Source organism: Elephantulus edwardii, unplaced genomic scaffold, assembly GCF_000299155.1.
Source record: "Elephantulus edwardii isolate Elephantulus edwardi_28Jun2011 unplaced genomic scaffold, EleEdw1.0 scaffold00042, whole genome shotgun sequence".
In the NCBI taxonomy this organism is placed as follows: Eukaryota; Metazoa; Chordata; class Mammalia; order Macroscelidea; family Macroscelididae; genus Elephantulus; species Elephantulus edwardii.
In genome coordinates this window covers 8,904,800-8,919,981 of record NW_006399792.1, presented here as the reverse complement: position 1 = coordinate 8,919,981, position 15,182 = coordinate 8,904,800, and the positions used below count along the sequence as shown (strand labels likewise).

The window sequence follows — 15,182 nt, the reverse complement described above, 5'->3', positions numbered from 1 at the left end:
AGAAGAAGAAGAAGAAGAAGAAGAAGAAGAAGAAGAAGAAGAAGAAGAAGAAGAAGAAGAAAGGTGTTTTTAAAAAAAAAAAGCCAGCCATGAAAAATTCTATGGATCACAGCCATCCAGCCTATAACGAAGTTCAGGGATGGCACAGGACCAGGTATGGGGCTGCCAGGAGTCAGGGTGCTGAGGGGAGAGACCACAACTCTGGGGGCCTCCTGTGTGCCGCTAGAGAAAGCCTTTGTGAGAACACACTCCAAGTCGCTGGCTTGCTTGCTTTCTCCTTTTAATTTTATTGTACCTTCCCACAAGGGAACTTAACAATTTCCTATACCCAGAAAAACCTCCCCAGCACCTTCTGGGAATGTAATGGAGTTAGGACAACTCACAGGCATAGACAGAGGTGTGCAAACAAAGGCCCCTCTGTCCCCAATCCTTTCCTAAAATTCCCATGGAAAGTTCTCTAAAAGGAGAAAAATATCATTATGTTAAGGAATAAAATGCAACACACACACACCACTTTTAAAGAGAGGTCACACTGTGACTTTTAACTAATCCACTCATCTATTCCTTTATTCTTTCAACCAGCACTCACGTGCTGAGCATTTATCACAAGAGAGGCCCTATAGTGTATGCTGGTGAAGCAGAAATGCCAGCAAAGACTCAGAGCCTCATGGAAAAGATCGACTTTAAAACACCCACTGGGGACTTAGAAACAGCATAGCAGTGGGGCAGTGGAGAAGAAGAGCTGCTAAAATGTAAAACAGAGACGAGCACTTTCCTGGACCAGAGATGGCATTAAGATGACGCTGAGATGAACAGACATGACACGGGAAAGACATGAGAGGGTGTGAAGGAAGGCCATGGAGCAGAGCTGGCGGTCCCCCTCTGTCCTCAGGGCAGAATTAGGCTTCTGTTATGGCTCTCTGCTCAGTAACCAATCCTGGTTAGGCAAATGTAGCCATGGTAACCGATTTCCTCCAGTGATAGGTTTGACAATAAACATTTAACACAGTCCTGCAAGTGACACTGAGGAGAGCTTTGGGATACAAAAAAAAAAAAAAAAAAAGAAGTCCTTCCTCTCTAATAAAAAAAACTTCAGGAAGGGCCAGCCTCTCTAATCATCCATAGCCAGTGTTGTAACTACAGATGTTGTCTGCAACTGTAACAGCTATTTACAACCAGAAGTAAAACACACACAGATAAGCCCAACATGGTAGGAAAAACGATTCAGCCATAGTAACATTTTCAAGTCAGTTCAGTTATGCAGTTACGCTCACTGAAAGTAAAAAGGACTTAAAATCCTTGCTGCAGAAGATCTAAGACTACAGCCTTCAATATTGATTGCATCTCAACATCAAGAAGACAAAAATCCTCACCAATAGACTGATAAGCAACATCATGATAGATAAAGACTGAAGTTGTCATTGATTTCCTCTTAATTGGATCCACAGTCAACATCCTTGGTATCCCAGCAATCAGGAGACCAGCATATCTATTGTATTGGGCAAGTCTGCTGTCAGGGACTTCTCCAAAGTACTGAGGAGCAACGATGTCAGTTTGATGACTAAGGTGCACCTGATTCAAGCCATGGTCTTCAATCACTCACTAAGTATCTGAAAGCTGGACAACAAATAAGGGTGACAGAAGAAGCCTTGATGTCTTTGAGCCATAGTGTTGAAGAAGAGTATTGAATATCCCAAAGACTGTCAAAAGAACAAACAGCTATGTCTTAAGAAAGTGTAGCCAGAATGCTCCTTGGAGGCAAGAATGGCAAAGCTTCAGCTCACATACTTTGGGCATGTTGCTAAGCTATTCCTTGGAGAGGGTCATCATTCTTGGAAAGGCAGGGGGTCAGCAAAACAGAGGAAGACCCTTGACGAGATGGACTGACATGATGACAGCAGCAATGCGCTCAAGTGTGTCAGAGATGAAGATGACACGGGATTAGACAGGGTTCAGATCTGTGGCTCATAGGGTTGCTATGAGTTGTACTCAACCCCATGGCACCTAATAACAGTTAACAACCAGAAATGCTCTATTTTATCATTTCTAATTAATGAAATTGGAAGTATTTCTTAGCACACATGCCATTTGAAAGCTAAGTTTGTGCTGTTTTTGTTAAGTGTCGTCAAGTCAAGCATGACCCTTTGAACAAAAGACCTTCATAGAATTTCCAGGGGCATGTTGCTTAGGAAATGGATGCCACTCCTTCCAAATGGGAGCGCCACCAAACACTGCCCACGATGGGTAACCATTAAGGCATTAGACACACCAGTGGCAGCGTTCAGCATCACAGCAACCCCAAGTTACTTCAGTACAGCAAATCAACAGGCCAGTGCTATACCACTTAGAGGAATATTCATCCCAAACACAATTAACATCAAATCCAATCAGCTCACACCCGATTATGAATGGGGGATAAAAAAAACCCAAAAAACACACACACACACACAAAAAAACAAACCCAACAACCAAACAATCCACAACCATCCTTCACCAAGACAAGAGAAACCGTCTTCCAGAATCCAACCACCGCACACATGAGCCTCCAAACTGAAGACTTCATCGGGCCCAACCACCTTTCAAACACATGGCCCACCCACCAGGTTATGGGTAACTCTAAACCAAGAGGTTTCTAGCCTGCAGTCCATTATTAGCTAAATCTGACAGATCCAAACAGTTTTGCTACTTGTAGCCAAAGGTATCCTAACAGAGCTAATTTGCTTCAAAATCTTGGGGAGGGCAGCCCTCTTCACCCCTCACCCTCTCCCCGGCATCTGTTAAGACAGGCTGAAGAATTCCCAAGTGTTGTACACAGAGCCTCCTTGTTATTGTCCCCCAGCTCTATTCATGAAAATAAAATTAATTTTCTAGCCCATGAATTAAACATTGCTGCTGCTGGTGGAAAGATTTTTAGCAACAGCCTTTTGTTGACAAAGAGAAACAGGATCCCGGCGTGGTCTAAAAATAAGCTACAAGGAGTCAGAAGGGTAGCAAGGGGCGCAGAGGGGAGGGGCCATTAGAAGTAAAAATTGCAAAATCTCAGATGCTTGGCCTTTCTAAATCGCCAAGCTGCTGTGGGACTTGAGCTGGAACGCTTCTCTGACTTGAGTGGGCAGGTGAAGCTCCTGGTGATCTTATTAACACCTGACCCGATAGGCACAGGGTGGGGGCTGTGCACCTGCATTTCTAACAAGCTCCCAGGTGATGCTGAGGTTGTGCGTTGTAGTCCGCTTTGAATAGCAAGGTTCTAAGGCTTGTTGAGAAATGGGCTACCATGGCTACTTTTGCCTAACCAGGACTGGTCACTGAGCAAAAAGCCAAAATAGAAGCCTAACTCTGCCCTTGGAACATAGCGGGACCACCAACTCTACACATTTCTTCTCTTACACTTTAGGGAAAAGGGAAAGAATGAGAACAGAGGAAGAATGGGGAAGGCATATACACTCTGAGTCTAGGTTTACTATTAAACTCTTGCGGGGCTTAGCAGCTGCAGCCATGAGCTTTGTCAATGTTTTTTCTACAGCCCTGTGATGCCTCCAGAGAGAAGCCTGTAGCATGCCAGGATCTGTCAGGTCCTCCAACCATTTGTGGTAAGTGTCAGACCCAGCTCCCACAGAAGCAGATCTTCCATTCAAGTTCTCTTCTCTTCCAAGAGATTTCAGGAAAGAAAGAGGGAGCCGGATGCAGAAGCAGAGAGAACCCAAAAGCCAGTACTATAGGCTGGCTTCCAATTCATAGCAACCCTCTATCAGGATACTGAGGCTACACATGTTTGTGGAAGAATTCCCCATCTTTCCTTTTGGTTAGAAGCACATGATGTACTGTGACACCAAAGCTCCGCCTCAGAGAGAGCCCTCCCACTATCCCTAGGAACTCTCTCTCTCTCTCTCTCTCTCTCTCTCCCTCCCTCTCTTGCACTTCAGCAACCGATGGAAAGAATAGAGAATAGAGGAAGACTGGAGGAGGCACATACACTGAGTCTACGTGTTATTAAACCCTTGAAAGTCTTAGCAATTTATTTAATCCAAGAGACATATTTCTAAGTCTGTGAAATCAAAGGCCAAATTAAGACAGTATTCCTAGCCTCCTCTCAGCTTGGACCCCTCAGAGGGGAAGTACCCAGGCCTACTTCAGACCTGCTTTGCCCCAGAGTCCTCTCAGGAAAACTTTAGACTCACTTATACCATCAGCAAATGTATGGTATAGCAACTGGCCCCCAGGCCATTCCATCTAAACGAATTCAGTGATGGGTGGCTAGGCTGAGAGTGGGGCAGGAGGAAGTAAGAGTCTGACAAAGGCTCAACTCATCGCCATTGGTCAGAACCTCCCTTTGGCTTCAATCATATGGGAAGAGACTGCCCATCTTTCTCAGGAGCTGGTGATGGGTTTGCACCACTAGAAGGATGTGGCCTTTGCGCCTACAGAGCAACTCCGGGAGGTCTAGGCTACCAGGGTTTCCTCTGTAAAGACTAAATGTGCCCAAAGGGAGGTCTGGTGGCTTAGTGGTAAAGAGTTGAGCTGCCACCTTAAGGTAAATGGTTCAAATCCACCAACTGATCCACAGAAGAAAGAAGGATACTTTCTTTTTTTTTTTTATTTCACAAAATGATTTTTTTTTATTCCATTCATTCATTGTTGCACCCTTCTCCCCGCACAAACCCCTCCACCCTCCCCCCAAAGAAGGAGACTTTCATCTCATACAACTCACAGCCTCTGAAAGCCCACAGCAAGGTTAGCTTATGAGTTACTTCCCACTTGTCAACACCTAACAATAAAAACAAAGTGTGTTCAATAGGCATCCTCTCCACAGCCTGCATCCCCTCCAGCCTCCTTCCAGTGCCTGGCATCAGCTCGCCCTCTCTCCACATTCCTCTCTAACTACCTGAAACAATCCGTTCTCTGAAAAGGACTGTGCTTCTCATTTGGCCTCTTTCTCCCCTGAGGATCTTATTCATGCTGTCGCCTGAGACAAACTCTCACTAAAATCCCTCTGCCAGCCCCAGAGTGCCTTCCAGCCTCAGCTGAGCTTCCCCTCACCTCCGGGGAGCCCCTCCACTGCCACCACCAAGCCCTCCACAGGGAAATTCCCCATAGCCCCTGCCCAGGGCTATAACTAATGCTGCCTTGGCAGCCACTGCTTGCTCGCTGGACCGGTTTTCAACTGAACTGTATGAAGTCAAGGGTCAAGGATAGTGTCTTGTTTAACAACGTGCCAGTGCCTGGCAGACAACAGGGGACTAATAAATATTACTTGAATAAAAACTTACTACCATCGAGTCAGAAGCTGACTTCTGACTCATAGCTGGCTTCCTCTAGTGGGGTTTTGAGGTTGTAAACGGCACAGGAGAAGATTGCCCATCTTTCTCCCAGAGAGCTGTCAGTGGATTTGAATCACCAGTGAGTGGTCACTTTGGAGTTAACAAAGCACCTCCCTATTGACTACGCTGCCCCTAACTGAATAAATAAAGCACGTAACAGTGCTAGGCCCAGGCTGTTCATCAAAAACACTTAAGTCAATGTCAAAAAAAAACCCATTTTTTTTTTTTTACTTGGGAAATACGATTGAGGCTCCTAATGTTGTTAGTGCTGCCATATCCCCAAGGGACAGGGTTTTCTCAGCTGTAATGGTGACGGGAGCAGATCTCCTGCTCTCCTCTTCCAGCCACTGGGTGAGGTTGAACCATCCATCTTTCACTCAGTAGCCAAGTGCCCTGCAACCTTGGCACGGGGAGTGCACTAACGGGTCTGAACATGGTGGCGACTGTGAGGATGACGCAGGAAGGGCACAATTTCCACCTGCTGTTCACTTGACAGCATCTAACAACAACAAAGCAAGACCTATAAAAACTAACATGTCCTTCAGTGGGTGTTCTTACATGACACAGATACAGATCTGGACCACCTTTCACTCAGGTGCTCAACGCTCTAGCTCAGAGAACTGACAGAAAACAAGTGTTATTCGTGATCCACTCTACAGGTCCAGACCTTCCCCGGGTCACACAGAATGTGGCAGTGATAAGATTACAGCTCTGGTGGTGTAGTCTGCAGAGAGTCATACTACAAACCCAAAGGCAACACCTCTCCGGCAGTTCGAATACACCAGTGGCTCTGAGGGAGAAAGATGGGCAATCTACTCCAGTGTGACTTTATAGCCTCCGAAACCCACCAGTGGCTCAGCTATGAGTCACGTCTGACTCGATGGCAATGTGTTAGGTTTCTTTTAAGAGAATATGGGTTCAGGATCTCTGATGGTGTAGTGCGTAGCCTGTTAACACTGGCAACCAAAAGGTTGGTAGGATGAATCCACCAGTCTCCCATAAAGATTTACAGCCTAGGAAGCCCAGCAGAGGGTCTCTATGTCAGAATCCACTCTACAGCAGAGGCTCATGGGTAATGTGGGGTCAGAGTGTCTGGGTGGCACATACTGTCAAGCATTCAACTGTTTTAGCAGTTTGACTCCATCCAGAGGAACCTTGGAAGAAAGACTTGGTTATCTGCTTCCAATGGATCCAGGCTTGGGACCCGTCTGGAGCACAGTTCTCACTGGTACACATGACTCTGAGTCAGCTCTATAGCAAATGAGGGGTTTTGTTTGTTTTAGGATTTTGCTTTGACTTGGGGTGAGAGACTAAGCTTCAGAAATTTTTTAAGGTTTCTCAACTAATTATGATGTGCATCCATTTAAAAATTCATATAAAAAAATTCATATGAATTTTAAACTTGTGAATGAATACGTTGACCACATGCAAAATGAAGGCTCTCATAGCCATTCACATAAGAATAAGTGGTGGGTACTTATGAAGGAGGGACAGCTGTTACCTCATATTGGTGTCACCAATTCATTGTCAAGGGAAATGAAATTGGTGGCAAAGTGCCTTTCCCATGACTAGGACTTTCTGAGAGCCAGGCTTTCTCCAACCTGGACACTGGCTGAGGAGAGGTTCTCCTCCCCAGAAGATGACTGAAGTAAGTCAAACAGTAGGGCTGTGTGAATGAAGCTGGCTCCAGGCCACACTCTGTACTCCACTGTTTGCTTTCATTCTAACTGTGACCTGATGCTGGCTGTACTGTTTTCATTCCTGTTGTGCTGCTGGAGACACTGAGGATGGGAGGTGCTGGGAGGGGCTGGGCTTTGAACCCAGATCCCCTGACTCCAAAGCCCATACTTACAACCACCGTTAAGGTTGTGTCACTTCCAAAGAAACACACAAAAGAGCACGCAAACACTGTACACCAGAGACCCCAGGATATCAAAATAAACATTCAAGGACAAAAATGTCACCCAAAATGAGAGTTGCTTTTGTGGATTAACTCTTTCAAGACTGAATTCTTTTCTCCTGGGAAATTTTTGCTAGCACCATGTGTTTTCAGTAATGGGAGGCGTTTTAAATAAAACAACACAATATTTTATAGATGAATGGATTTTTATATCATTGTTGTAGAACTGACTCATAGCTGACCTTGCAGTGGGTTTTCAGAGGCAGTAAATCACACAGGAGTTGCCCTATGTTTCTCCTGAGGAGAAAATGGACCACTTACCCACAAAAGCTTCCCTTTTAATAGCACTGTTGCTGTTGCTGTGTACTGCTGAGTCAGGACCAACCCCAAACTGACCCTCAAGCAGGTTTTCAGAGGCAGTAAAAGCACAGGAGGAGATTGTTCATCTTTCTCCCACAGAGCAGCTGGTGGATTTGAACCACATATCTTTGGGTTGGCAGCGCAATTTCTTACCACCAGGATGCCCCTTAGAGACAAGGATGGTGAGGTTTCATCTCACATACTTTGGACATCTTGCAAAGGAAAGGCTATTCCTCATAAATGGACAGCGTGTTTGGAAAGGTAGAGGATCAGTGAAAAAGAGGAAGACTTTCAATAAGATGGATTGACACAGTGATGCAGCAATGGGCTCACGTGTGTCAGAGATGGCACAGGACAAGACAGGGTTCAGATCTTATGTTCACAGGGTTGCTATGAACTGGATTCAACTCAATGACACTTAAGAACAACAATGTAGAGGATTTTATACATATACAGACACCCACCAGGTGGCAGCATGCAATAAAAGTGGGATAAGCTTTTCCCACTAAACCTCCAACAGCAGAAAATATAAGTGGGCACTACATATCCTAAGCCATGAAAGACTTAAAGAAACCACTTTGGATGTGGTAACTTTTGCAAATCTGCTTGCTTTTCCAAGCAATCACTATAATTTTTTAGTATATAAGTTCTACAATACAGAAATACATATATATATATATATATTCACTAACAAGTTTATCTTGGGGAAAATGCAACCAGGGTGCTCCTTGGAGACAAACATCTTACGTACTCTGGGCTTGTTGTCAGAAGGGCTAGTCCCTGGAGAGGGACATCATGCTGGAGAAGGCCAGAGAAAGAGAGGAAGACCCCCAACAAGATGGATTGACCAGTGACATTGAAACAGGATAGGACAAGGGTCAGGTCCTTTGTTCATACTGGCATCTAATAAAAACAATAAAGAGAAGGCAAGAAGTAAAATGTCAAATATTTGGATTTATAGGGTGTGATATATTTAAACCACACAATTCAAGGTCCAAGACACATGATAAATCCAGTGCAAGTTTCACTACAAAGGTCACAGGACAGGAAGTGATAATAGCAGATAACGTTATCTACTTCCTGACAGGGACTTTAATAGATGCCCCAGACATTATCACCAATGTCAGATGGATCTTGGCAGAAAGCAATGAGTATCAGAGGAATGTCTATCTGTGTTTCTTTGACTATGCAAAGGCATTTGACTGTGTAGATCACAACAAATTGTGGCTAACCTTGAGAAGAGTGGGAATCCCAGAACACTTGATTGTGCTCATGAGAAATCTATACTTGGACCAGGAAGCAGTCCTCAGAACAGAGCAGGAAAACAAAGCATGATTCAAAATCAGGAAAGGAATGTATCAGGGATACATCTTATCTCCATACCTTTTCAATACAGAACAGATCATTTGGGAGGCTGCACTTTATGAGGAGGAATGTGGCACCGGGATTGGAAGAAGACTCATCAACAACCTGCATTACGTGGATGACACAGCCTTGCTTGCTGAAACTGAGGAGGATCTAAAGTGCTTGTGGCAGAAGGTCAAGGACTATAATCTTCAATACGGATTGAAACTCAACATTAAGAAGACAAAGACTCTCACCACTGGGCCGACTGACAGCACCATGATGGATGGAGAAGAGTTTGAGATTGTCAACAAATACAGCTTACTCAGTTCCACAGCAGTCAGGAAATCAAAAAACAAATTGCAGTGGGGGGAAAATCTGCTATCAGGGACCTCTCCACAGTACTGAGAAGCAACAATGTCAGTCTAGAGACTAAGGTGCACCTGATCCAGGCCATGGTCTTTGCAATTACTAGCTATACATCAGAGAGCTGGACAATGACCAAGGATGACAGAAGAAGAATCAATGCCTTTGAGTTGTGGTGCCAGAGAAGAGTCTTGAACTGCCAAAGAAAACAAGTCAGTCTATCTTAGAACGGATGAAACCAAGATTCTCCTTAGAGGCTAGGATTTTGAAGCTCTGTCTCACATACTTTGGGTACATGGCCAGTGAGAACTGGTCCTTGAAAAGGGACTTCATGCTTGGAAGTGTGGAGGGACAGCTCAGGAGAGGAAAACTCAAGATGAGATGGATTGATACAGTAATTGGGGCAATGGGATTAGGTGTGTTAGAGTCAGTGAGACTGGCTCAGGAGAGGACATGCTTCAGAGTTGCTATACATAGGGTCGCTATGAGTCACATGTGACATGAAGGCACTTATCAATAATTATTACAGTGGGGAGCTCCGGTGTCCTGGTGATAAGAAGTTGCACTGCAATGTCAAATGCACAGGGTTCAAATCGACCAGCTGCTCCAAGGAGATGTGTAGTCTCCTCCCATGTGATTTACTGCCTCTGAAAACCTGCTGAAGAGTCAGCTGTTAGTTGGTTCTGACTCGACAACAAACAACAGAAAGCATTACAGCAGCAATCTGCCAGCTCAGTATTGCTATCAATTCATTTTACAGATGAAGACACTGAGGTTTACAACCTTCTCAGGGGTGAGTCTGAGGCTGAATAACTGGTGGCAATGCCACAACTGCAGCCCCACTTCCTGTTCTGCAGCACTCTCTCATTTCATAATCACAGTGTAGGCTGCAATGACCTTCACCAGGTCGGGGTTTTTAAGTGACTTACTAATACTAACCTCAGTCTATTTTTATATTTCTTGAAATTATTAAGCAGCAAAAATGCAATTTATCCTGTCTGGTTTTGCTGCACTCCAGTGTCGAGTAAGGCTTTTAGTGCTTGTCCATTTATTCAAAATGCAAGCGTTGCGGCAACAGGGCTGGGAACGACGAGGTTTAAAAGGGAAGATTCATTCGCGTTTTTAATAGTCTAGCGAGCACTGGAGATTCTCTTCAATGATGGCTCAAAAGGCTAGAGGAGGAGACTACAAGTCAAAAATAAGACCCTACGAGATTCAAAGATGAATTCTGTAGCAACAGAATGGCTGTGCTCAGACAGAAAAAACCCACAACCACTAAGGATCAGAGGAGTTGTCAGCTGAACACAAAGATTCTTAGCTATGAAACAGTGACCATTTTTGGAAGTAGAAAACAGAGGAGAGATACATAAAAAAAAAGAGAAGGGCATGAGAGAGTGAGTAAGGAAAGTAGATATCGGTATGTGATCATTCACTTTCAGAGGTTTCAAGAAAGAACCTTTGTTGCTGAAGCAATAACAAGCTTTCCCAACCAAGAGAGGGCACGAAGTCAAGTTCATCTCCAGCTTTGTAGACTCTATAGTGCTGTCAGAGGATCCTTTTTCTTTCCGCTAAGAAAAAGATTCTGATTAGGACCAATAATAACGATAGCAAACAACTACTGCACACACACCAAGGCCACTGTGCTAAGTGCTTTGCAGGCATTATTGAATTTCTTTCTCATATCAACTTCCAGAACAAGTAGCATTAATATGTCTGGCTTTACAAGGAAACAACAGAGGCTTAGAGGTGTTAACTAGTCCAAGGCCATACAGACAGTAAGTAAGTAGAGAGCAAGGGTTCAGGCTCAGCCTCTATCTCTCCACTAAACTTCAAAAGCTGGAGGCAAGACAGAACTCCACGGCCACACGTTCTGGGGGCTTCTCAGCAACCTGTGAAGTCACTGGAAAAAAGAAGTCCAAACAACCCAACAAACACACGTCCCTCATCCCAAGTCATGGACGCCTTGTTTTTGTCCACTACCAAACAAAAGCTTGTCTTTAAAGATTTCTCAGAGCTCAACAAAATCTGGCTGATGGACAGTGCCCTCCAAACCTTAAATTGGGGGTCACCTCTCAGCTTCCTCACCACAGCTGAATTCCACTGTCGAGCCACCAGTTTGACACTGTGGATTCCTAACTCAATCTGAGAAATGGCCACATTTGCCCCAGAGAAAATGGTAGAAGGCAGGCCTACCTCCTTGAAGCACCAAGGAGGGACACTGTTGCATAGCCAGTACTGTCACTGAAGTGATCTCATCTCATAAAAGGGGACCCAACAAATCATGATGTTGTCATGGGACACACTTAGAGCACTTGATGACATTTAGGGAGAGATTGGGAAAGTTTCTGGCATTTCTGTAAGCCAACAGTGGGAATGCTTCAAGACAAGCTGAGATGAGCACTGGGAAGCAACTTTCCCCTCTATCTCATGACTCACAAAGCCTCCCCTCCTCTGCCCATTTGCACATCAGAATGTGGATTAACTTCTTGTTAGCCCAAATCTCAGGAGAAGGTTTCTCCCCTTCCACTTGGGGTTTATGTTCTGTCCTTGAAACTCATAAACTCATCCCTCAGGACTTGAGGACCCTAAGAACGTCCTGTTCTGACAGCCTGCCCACGCAATAAATGGCAATGATCAGAAGGGAAAATAGTGTTTTTGACCCAAGGAGAATAATCTTCTTTTGAAAATGTGTGTATATGATTGAGTCTGGGCAGTGGAGGAGACTGGACTTGATGGCTCTTTCATGGATGATATGTCACTACATTCAAATGACTCTCTTCATGACCTAACATACCCTCTGCTGGGTGCACTGCATGGATGTATCTTGTTTCCAGGGCAACCTCACTGGGGTAGACTGTGCTGAACCATGGCTGGGTTAAGACTATCTCCTAGACAGCTCAGGTCCCTGAAGTGGGTGCACAGCCTATGGGTGTGTGAACTCAGTCCTAAAGCTCCACAGAGCCAATAGGAGAAGTGGAGGAAAAGAACACTTGGGGGTGGGGAGAAATCTTGCTGGCTTTTCTAAAAAAAAAAAAAAAACCCAACAACAACAAACTATATACACATCAGACAATGTTCCTAAGCCACAATTTTGTACCTTGAAACTGCAATATCTAGCATTGTCTGCACTCTCCATATTTTTCCCTTTTTTTCTTAGTAGCAATCAAAGGCAAGCAGAGAATTACAATTTAAAGAAGACAGCTGAGAAAGAGCAGCTCAAACTCCCTGCCAGTCGATTCTGACTCATAATGACCTGTTTCCAAGGTTGAATGAATCTGTGTGCAAGCCTTGCAAGGCTGTAAATCTTAACAGGAAACTGCCCAACTTTCTCCATTCGAACTGCTAGTGGCCCCAGAGAAGTCACCTTTTGGATAATAGGACAACATTATGCTACCAGAGCTCCTTAAAGAGAAGCTAAGGCAGCAAAATATCGTGAGCAGTACAAGCAGAAAACCAGGCTCTTTAATCGTGTTGAATTCTTCTAGGGAGGTAGGGGTCCAGGGAAATATCCTTTGACCAAGGTCTGTCAAAGAAAAGTTCTTTTTGTCTTTACCCCGAGGGCAGCCTGAGAAGGGCAGAGGTATCATGGCAAAAAGGAAGAGGCCAATCTTGGCCTTATGGCTTTCAGTTAGATGCCAGAGTCAGCAGGTTTCACTGCTGTACAGAGCAGAGCTGTGGTCCTGCGGGGCTGCAGGCAGTGGACACAGGATAATATTTCCAGTGCTCACTTCTCCTGAGCTCTCTCACACCGCAGCTCTAAAGTCCAAGGCACAGCACAGCCCCTCTGAATCAAGAGCTCAGGAGACTGTGGGGGTAAGGGTGTCTGTTGGGGATGTGTGAGTGTGTGCCAGAGCTGACCTCCCCACAATCTCACCATGTGGAGAGAAGAGGAGAGAGAGATTAACAAGAGAACTAAACTAACATTGAATAAAGATGGACGACAAAAATTACACAAAATTCAGTAGGTCCTCTGAGAAGGGTAACTTTCATTCTTCATAGATTCACAAGATCCGCTGCTGCTCTCACTATCCCTAAATTGTATGTGTTTCCTCCCTCGGTCACACCCCCTAAGAGGTTCTCCCTGGATTTGTTTCCCAGAGCAGGGACAGCAGGGTTTCAGTGGAAAGCTTGGCCACAGTAACCCCGTTAACTACCCAGACGCTTGAAAATGGCATTTTGCCCAGTAGTTTTGTAGAAAAAAGAGGTCTTTTCATTTTCTTCCTTCTTTCCCCTCTCGCACTTAAAGTAGGTTGTGCTCTGCTCCATTCCTTAGAGATCTCGGAAATGGGAGCTGAAAGGTTTCCTGGGGTTACCTCCTCCAATTCTCAGCCCAGGATATCAGCGCCTGAGGCTCTTGTCCCGGCTGCTGCCGCCACAGGGGCCCAGGCTGAGATCAGTTCTGGGGAGCGGGTGGCCGGGGTGGTGGCAATTGTGGTGCTTCAGAGTTCAGGGACCTGGAGGGCAGGCGCAAGGTCCCCATCGACAGCATGGAGGAGTACTGGACTCGTAATCCTGCCAGCCGAGGTGGGGCACGGGACGACGGGAGAAGGGAGCGCCACAGGTGCGGGGTCGGGGAGTGGGGGGAGCTGCGGAGAACAAACCCCAAGTGCCAGAGGGAGAAGGGGGCTGCGCAGACGGTCGAAGCTTTGTGCTGCGGGCTGAGCGCTCTCCCCACAGGTCGCTTCTGTCTCTGAGAAACTTCTGGGGCCTGAGAACTGCAAGTGGATATTGACGAGCCCCTCTTCAGGGTGGGAGGGGGCAGGAGCAATGGCCTTGGCAAGGTAGAGGGGGAAACCGATTTCTCTTGTGCAGAAGCAAGACTCAATCCGGTGCTGGGTCTCTCTTCCTACCTTCGCTACCTTTCTAGTAATTAACTGGCTCTAAAGTCCGCCGCCAGTGGAGAAGCCTAAAACCCTGCAAGGCGAGGACCCCTTGCCTAAGCGCGAAGCCGGGTTTAGATGTGCCCAGCGCCTGCCAGCGCACACGCACCCAGCAGCAGGGCTCCAGGTCCTCGCCGCTCTCCACTGGGGAGCTGGCAAATGAGAGTTAGAAGTTTGAAATACCTGGGCACAAATCCCTGCCGGGCTCAGAGGCATACAAGAGGATTCCCAGGGGCGCAGGGGGTGTGGGGAAAGCAGAGTGGGCTCTGAAGCCGCCGAGACACGGGCAGCGACCCCGCGCGCCTCGCCGCCCTTTGCCATGCGCCCCGGGCGCAGGAGACGCCGGCGGGACTTACCCCAGAGCAGCGTGAGCAGCTGGGCTTTGGGGATGAGCACGAGCGAGTACACGGCCCCCAGGTGGAGCAGGCTCATCCAGACCACGTTCCTCCAGACGATGTCCTGGCGCTGCCCGCGCGCGTCCGGCCTCTCCCGGCCGCTGTCGCCCTCCGAGGTTTCGACCCGGGCACAGATTTCTTCCTTGGCGTTACAGAAGGGGACCTTCGCCCCATCTGCCGTAGGGCCTCGCATGGCTGAGGAGAGGTCGCGCAGGCGGTCCAGAAGGCGGGAGGCAGAGGCTCTGGCTGCGTTGAGCTGCTGGAGGGGGTGAGGGGCTTCTGCCTTTTTTGGGGGGGTGGGATTCTCCACACCTCCGGTCCCCGCCTTCCCAGCCCTTCTCAAGCTCTCAGCGTGGCCTAGGGATGCAAATCTGGGCGCCCAGCATCTGTTGCTGGTGTATCACCCATGCCACCGCCGGGGCTGAAATCAGCTGCGAGAAAGAGGCGAGAGCAAGAGACGGGAGGGGGCACCGAGGGGTGGGGGGAAGGAGGGGGGCTGTGGAAAAAGAGCCGAGAAAGCGGCGGGGGAGGGCGCGCTCGGAGGGAGCCGAGAAGAAAGACCTGCATAGCTACAGCCAATCAGACTTGCCTGTGGGGCTCTTAAAGAGAAAGGGCCTTG

General features: G+C 46.8%; 1 protein-coding gene across 1 annotated transcript in view; it reads right to left on the bottom strand.

Annotated features, from left to right (window-relative positions):
* SCD5 (stearoyl-CoA desaturase 5) overlaps positions 1 to 14,756 on the bottom strand; it is a 292,550-nt gene extending 277,794 nt beyond the window's left edge. The window contains exon 1 of the mRNA XM_006885329.1: positions 14,525 to 14,756. Coding sequence (XP_006885391.1) covers positions 14,525 to 14,756 — 232 coding nt within the window. The remainder of the gene's footprint in view (positions 1 to 14,524) is intronic.
* Positions 14,757 to 15,182: the final 426 nt, after the last annotated feature.